The 7,036-nt window shown below is 38.4% G+C and overlaps 1 protein-coding gene across 1 annotated transcript; it reads left to right on the top strand.

Moving 5' to 3' along the window:
* Positions 1-3,521: 3,521 nt before the first annotated feature.
* Positions 3,522-6,970, top strand: LOC108666006 (the record flags this gene model as incomplete). The annotated part of the gene is given in 6 exon segments (XM_018152810.1): positions 3,522-3,572; positions 4,820-4,968; positions 5,301-5,444; positions 5,605-5,725; positions 6,106-6,210; positions 6,958-6,970. Coding segments are annotated over 6 exon segments (539 nt in total), but the record flags the coding sequence as incomplete, so codon positions are not given.
* Between the last annotated feature and the right edge of the window lie 66 nt (positions 6,971-7,036).

The raw sequence follows: 7,036 nt of genomic DNA on the forward strand, positions 1-7,036 counted from the left end.
GACCACAGAATTAGTTTTATTTATTAGCTTCTTTCGTTTCGAATGTACAACATTCATTTTCAAGTTAAACTTGAAAATGAATGTTGTACATTCGAAACGTCGTTCAATATTAAAAAATGTCTATCGGTAATTTAATTTTCAATCTTCCAACACCTACGAAGAATTTAGTACGACTAATCGAAAAAACTAATAAATAAGACGCTAATAAATAAAATTAATTCTCTGGTCTTTAACAAAACTTGCTTAAGAGAAGAAATTCTGCCAGCCTACACTAATATTTCCATATTAATACCACAAAAATACTTCATCAAATTTTACGATGTCTCAGTTTTAAACGTTATAACATTAGCGACAAGATTATGAAAATGGCGTCCTGAGGTTAAGGAGTTGCGTGAACTAGTACGTGGACATTGCTGTTAAATAACAATTTTTGGCAAAGCTGATATACTGTATTTGCAACTCGCTAAGAGGCACTGCGAGCATAGTTAGTTATCAATTGTATTTTTTGGCTTGCGGCAGCCCTTCGTCACACTGGGCTTTCTTGCCTTTTTTATGGTAAACTCTTTGCTTGCACCAGGCTGGCTCTAGTTCTAATCTATAGCTTTCATACCTCGAATTTTGCATACAAAGATTATACTTTCAAGTATTTCTTTCAAATTCAGTAGGTAAAGTTAGTGATTATAACTGATGAACGCCACTGTAAAAGTCAAGGGTCGCACTACCGAAAAGCGTAACGAGTTAATAAAATAGTAAATACATTGGCCAATCACTGAGTGCATTTTATGCAAAACACACCAATCATAGGCATGACATCTGCCGCTGCGTGCAGTTTGGACGCTACGTGTACTTAAGCTTCATTTGATCACCTAAAAATTACTGTGCCAATAAATATCATAATTTTTTCCTGTTTCTCCTCCAAACCAGTTTTATAGTAATTGCTATTAAACAAATATTGATAGAGCGGCTCCAGCACTCGAAAAAAAACCGTCATGAAAAATATTTTTCTTTTCAACTCGTTACATTCTTGTGGCGCTGCGTTTACGTGCAGGCCATGGTTTTTCTTGAAGCGGTTCGAAAGGTCATTCTCTGGTGGAAAAAAATATAATGAACGAGGAAAATTGTACATTTTTCCGTCAGCCAAAATAAGCAGAAAAAAATATAACTCCGTACTCACTGCAGTGAGTGACAGAGAACGCATTTTCTCGTCGACGAAAATTTGAGGTCACGGACGGACAGACGGACAGACAGACAGACAGACAATCAGACAGACAGACAGACAGACAGACAGACAGACAGATAGACAGACAGACGGACATGGCGAGCACAATAGTGCATTTTTCCATAAATGAGGAAATGAGCTAAAAAGCGAAGCATAAGGGATAGTGATTGTAAATTTTTCATTTCTCGAATGACCGTCAGAATTAATTATGACAAAATATTTTCAGACTTGAAATAAAAACAGCAATAAAGAATGATTTGTACATTCCAGGCCGCAGCGTATTGCCTTGACAACACATGTGCAGAAAAGTCAATCTACACAAATACGTTGCATGTTTATCGAATCAAGAATCTTTAGTAAACAGTTCATAGCGTTATGTTTCCACTGACAGTCATCTAAAAAAATTAATGTTGTATATCCCAATAATGTCGTAACTTATTTAATGAAAGTTATTGCCTCACCTTTTATGTTAGCGTAAACCTAGCCATTCCATCAGAACGTATCTTGCTTTATCAGTGATAAGACTGAGCCCTGATATGCGACTGCGGCTATTGTGAAGCAGGAAACCAACAAGTTTTGATGTTTGCGGTAGTTTGAACAGGTGCATATTTGCCCGTTTAATCGAGGAAATGAACTAGAAGCTAGTTAACAAAGAACATAAATTTGACTCAATTTGATCATGCGGATAAAAAATTAAAGTTTAAAAGTTAAAGTTTTATTAATTAAAGTTTTATTCTTCTAGTAAAAATTAAAATTTTATTCTCTGTCGCATGGGCATGAGTTCTTCAGTTCACGAAATTCTATCCTTAATATGAAAACTGATAGAATTATCAAGCCAAGTTACTCTACTTACGACCATTATTTAGTCGTTCTATATCGCCTCTGCTCCAATATTGACAGGGTTTGAGAAAGTTTTACAGTAAGATGGCATACATTTCTCCGTAGATTAGGAATGCTAAGTTACGAAGTGCTCAATGACCTGCGTGTTGTTTTGAGTTCAGTTTGTTAACAGTAAATCGTATAAACAAAGATAATGATGGCGAATACACGAAAGAGTCCAGAAAACTAACTTGAGATGTTATCCTTTGAATTTTTTATACACAACTTTCGAAGAGAGCCGAAATGGCCGACGGTCGATGGCTGATATAATACTCCTATCACGTTATATTGAGATATTTGCCTTCAGTAATCATATTAGGGGTTATAAGATTACTGAAGATATTCCTTCGTCTTTGGTATGAACTTTTAGAGCAAGCCAGCGATTTACATTTACTGTACTAAACTTGTGTTAAAGTACTTCATAGTTTACATTTTTGGTGGTTATATAAGTTAATTTCCGTAGCGTAAATAGACTCTTGTTTGTTGTGAATGCCTTGGGAGATCGGGGGCACTTTAGACTCTACCGCCAGTCCCTCCGATTGTTGTATGGACGAAATATCAGAAGAAGAGTACACATCGTTGGCGGGTATTACAGGTGTAGAAATGCTACATTTATATATTATATATAAGAAGGGCGTTTCCATGGGGAAAGTTTATCATTGAGTCAATAAAGGAAATTAGTGAAAATTGCTCGTCATTCAACCTTTTAAGTTCAATCATGGCTTGTATGAAATGGAAGAAGAAAATATTCATTGATGTATAATAAAGCAAATATGCAACTCACACGACATATTTTATGCCAACTCACAATAATACTGATTACATTTGAATAGAAAAGAGGTGTGATGAACGGAGGATTATGCTACATCTCGTTTGTTTTGAGCTTGTGTATCGTGACCAGGATCTTCGCGAATAAGGGGTTCTACTTGCGTTTAAAATCGATAGTAAAAATTTATGTGCTCTGCAGCCCTTTTCCCAAGAATTATACAAAAATATTGAATTTAATCTATGGAAGAAGACTGAATTTCCGCCCTAAGTAATTTACCATAACTAATTCAACGAGTCAAGAAAATAAGAAAGGATTTGTTACCGTAAACTGAACAAGCTTTATTTAAGTTCGAAGGATAGATTCACGGCTGGCTTGGTCATCCATGATGACTGGCCATGAACATCATACCTGCAGGTAGACAAACCCAAACTAATCACGGGTTGTTTGGCAAATGTGACGGGTTGGCAAAGGACTTTGAGTCTGATTGAACAGGTGAGTCAGAACATGGGTCAGGAGGGTAGAGGCAGACGTGGAGCCTGAGTGAGCTGGTGAGTCAAGACCTAATGATTGTCCAGCATATCTCGCCGCGCGGTCCACGATAAGATAAGAAGATTGTCGAGGCGCCGCTTTCCTCGGGCCACGGCCGGCAGTTTAACACTGGCGATTATTTAACCCGGCGTCTTGTTCTCCTGAAAAATATGGCGGGTGAGTACTTGTGAGTAAAAATATTTGATTTATCTAATCCGTGACTAGAATAATGATCAGCAGATACGAGCACATGAACATGAATGATAATTATGCGTGCACGTGCGACTTTACTTCAGAAAAAATAAGCATTATTCAGGAACTGAGAGTTAATAATTAATTTTGCCATGTTCAAAGTCTGCTCACACGTTGTGCCGAGTCCTCAGGTAAATCATAGGACGTACATGTCACTTGCACAACAATTCCTGATCGCGATTAATGTCTAAATTAACAATAGTGAAATAAACGTTAATATGAACATTATTAATATTAAAATGTGTATCAGAGCAGGAATTAATGAACGCTATGGACATAAAGCGTGTAGCAGCGTATACGAATTAATGAGCGTGACAGCGTAATGCGTGTCAACGTAATGAAACCTTATTCCTGCATGCCAAAATAATGAGGGCCAACTCAGAGGCACCCACTTCTCTTAAGTTAGGCAAGATATCAATGAAAATTAAGTTAATCAAACAGAACGAATTAAGCATACATGTTTGACTAATTTAACACTCAACTCTGCCGTTCATATTTATAAAGAACGAGATCGTGTTCAGCGAAGTTTAAAATTCAATTGCATTGGTTGTAGTAAAGGTCTTAAAAGTTTGGGGATTTTCAATAAAAATATTCCTAATTTTTCATCTAATCAATTTGAAGTAGAGTTAAAGAAACATTAGGAATGTAAAATTAAGCATATGCTGAGCCAATTTTGCTTAATTTTCTTAGGTCAATCTAGATGAGGTTTCCGGAGAAGATGGGACATTATACCTATTAGAAAATAAATACAACGCGATTCGTTTCTCAAAATATGTAATGTCTGAATAATGTTCTTTTATTTATTTGAATTACGTAAAATATTACATTTTATGAAGATGACACGTGGCTGTTTACATGACATCGTTTGCACCACGTGGCCGTTCAGAAAAGTAATCGTTATTACCAGTATTTAGAAGTGTTCGCAAGGCACGGTAGCGCTGGAGGGAACTGGGGCATTTTCAACACGAATTATTATCGGACGGAATTGTTCACATTCGAAATATAGGCGCGACCGGAAAGTTTAAATACGTATTGAAACATTGTTCAAATTGTATGCGAAGCATTATTTATAAGCCATAAATGTGAAGTTCTAAATATATCGCCTACGAGGCACATTAAGTTATGTTAGGCGATCAAAAGGACTGGAACTGATGACCTGACACTGGGCACAGAGTATCACAGCGACGACTGCGGCAGCACGCGCAAGTATGTCTTCCGTCGCATCAAGACTCCGAAGATCAAGTTCAGCGTGAAGGCTCCCCGAGACGCCGCGATCTGCCTCAGCCCCGACGATTCGGAGCAGCCCGAAGACATGTACGAGGTACGCGTGCCTCATGATGGTAGCAAACGGTAGAAAACCTAACGTGACAATACGAGAAATTTTAAAATAAAGAGCTAAGGCATATTTTCTATTACTAAGTGTGACGAGCTGCGAGAGTTCTACTTAATCTCTACCGGCCAAACTTTATTTTGGAACAAACTAGCAGCATAATCGCTAAAATAGTCGCCTGGCCAATGACCATGAATTCAAATTTTTCAGCCACCAAAGTATTTCTCGTATCAGAAGGAAGGATTCATACACCCACTGGCATCCCTATTACCTGTCATACCCAGCACGCCGTTGGTGTGATGTAACCCGCCCACCACCTTCAGGTGTTCATCGGTTGCTGGGGCGGCGACGAGTCCGGCATTCGGCGGGGCAAGGAAGACGACGTCGTGAAGGTCGACACGCCGGGCGTGCTGAGCGACGAGGAACATCGCGGCTTCTGGATCACCATGCGGCGCGGCACAATCAGGGTGCGAGTGTGAGGACAATAATGGTGAACCTGATGAACAATAATGATGAGAACTATAAAAACCCCTGGTCTTGTCAACAATGATAACGAGAATGTTGAGAATCTTAATGATACAACGTGATGCATCATTATGAATCACCATGAACCGACTGTCCCGGCAGGTCGGGCGGCAAGGAGAGCTCACACCCTTCATGGTCTACCAAGACCCCCGCCGCCTCCTGCACGTCGCCTACTACGGCTTCTCGACGGGCTACGGCGCAGAGGGAGACTGGATATTCCCCGGTAACATTGCTGCTTTACAACCTCATTGACCCATCAATTCTATTTAAAAATTAATTTTCTTTTTGCTGGGAGTTATTCCACTTCTTGGGAGGAAAAAAGGAACTAGCAAACCTAAAATGGAAATTTGTATACTGATTGAAGACTGTATTAAATTTAAAGAGGGGAAACAAAAATGTCTGGCAGTAAATCTTAATCTATTCTAAAGTATTGAGTTGATGATCTCCAGAAAAACTCACCGTCAACATTAATGTTAAATGAGCACAGCCAGAAGTACGTACCAATGTCGACTGGCTTTGAGATCCTTAGCTTGCAACCTGCAATCCATGACATCAATAAATCGGAGGCCGATGTAAAAAACATAATTTATTTCTTGAAACAAGATGGAGACGGCGAGGACGATGGGTCGAGCTCCTCTTCGTCTTCTGAATCCGAAGTTTCCTCGTCGGACTCTGAAGCCGAAGAACTGAACACCATGGAGACCAGACGTACGTGGCAAGAAACACGACGAGTCTTTAACTTCGAATTAATCTTTGAATCTGTAACTTATCCAAGCCACACAGCAAAGAGTGGCGACTTTCACTTAATGGGATGAAGTGATAATAAATATTAACTTGATCACAATTTACTGGGGTTTATCGACCAGACGACGTCTCTTACAGGACGTGCAAGAAATATTTAGCGTCGCACCGATGTTATACATTGTTTTTTTTCTTGTTGGTACTTAAAAATGTAGTTTATGTCTGCATAATCAGTTTTTGCCACTCTGGTGAACTAAAAAACTTAAACAAGCATTTGCATGGTGTTCATTAGCTGTTGGGCACTTATCATCATTTCGTTTTTACACTTATCGTTCTAAGTAAACTCAAGTGTACCATGAATTTAAATTCTATAGGGATACATAGCATCACTGTTGTTTGACGATTGGTACTAAAATGTCGCAATCCGCAAGCGTACATGAGGATTTTATTATCAAAGCTAACTTCAAATGATAGAAATTCAAAAATTCATCGAAAACATTCCCATACTAAAGAGTGAGAGCTCGATTATTATGATTTTGATTATTTAAAAATAACTTGAATTGAACATAGTTAATATGAAAATAGCATTTATTAAAAAAAATCCATTCGGACATCTTCCTAAGTTTGGTAAAAAATTTATTTTCTATTTCTTTCAAATTCTCAAATGTGCCATCGCCAAAGTACCCAAAGTGACACACGTGTTTCTATTGGCAGCGATCCAATACAAAGTGACATGTGTTTCTATTGGCAGCGATCCAATACAAAGTGACATGTGTTTCTATTGGCAGCGATC

This window comes from Hyalella azteca, unplaced genomic scaffold (assembly GCF_000764305.2).
Source record: "Hyalella azteca isolate HAZT.00-mixed unplaced genomic scaffold, Hazt_2.0.2 contig6050, whole genome shotgun sequence".
Classification (NCBI taxonomy): domain Eukaryota; kingdom Metazoa; phylum Arthropoda; class Malacostraca; order Amphipoda; family Hyalellidae; genus Hyalella; species Hyalella azteca.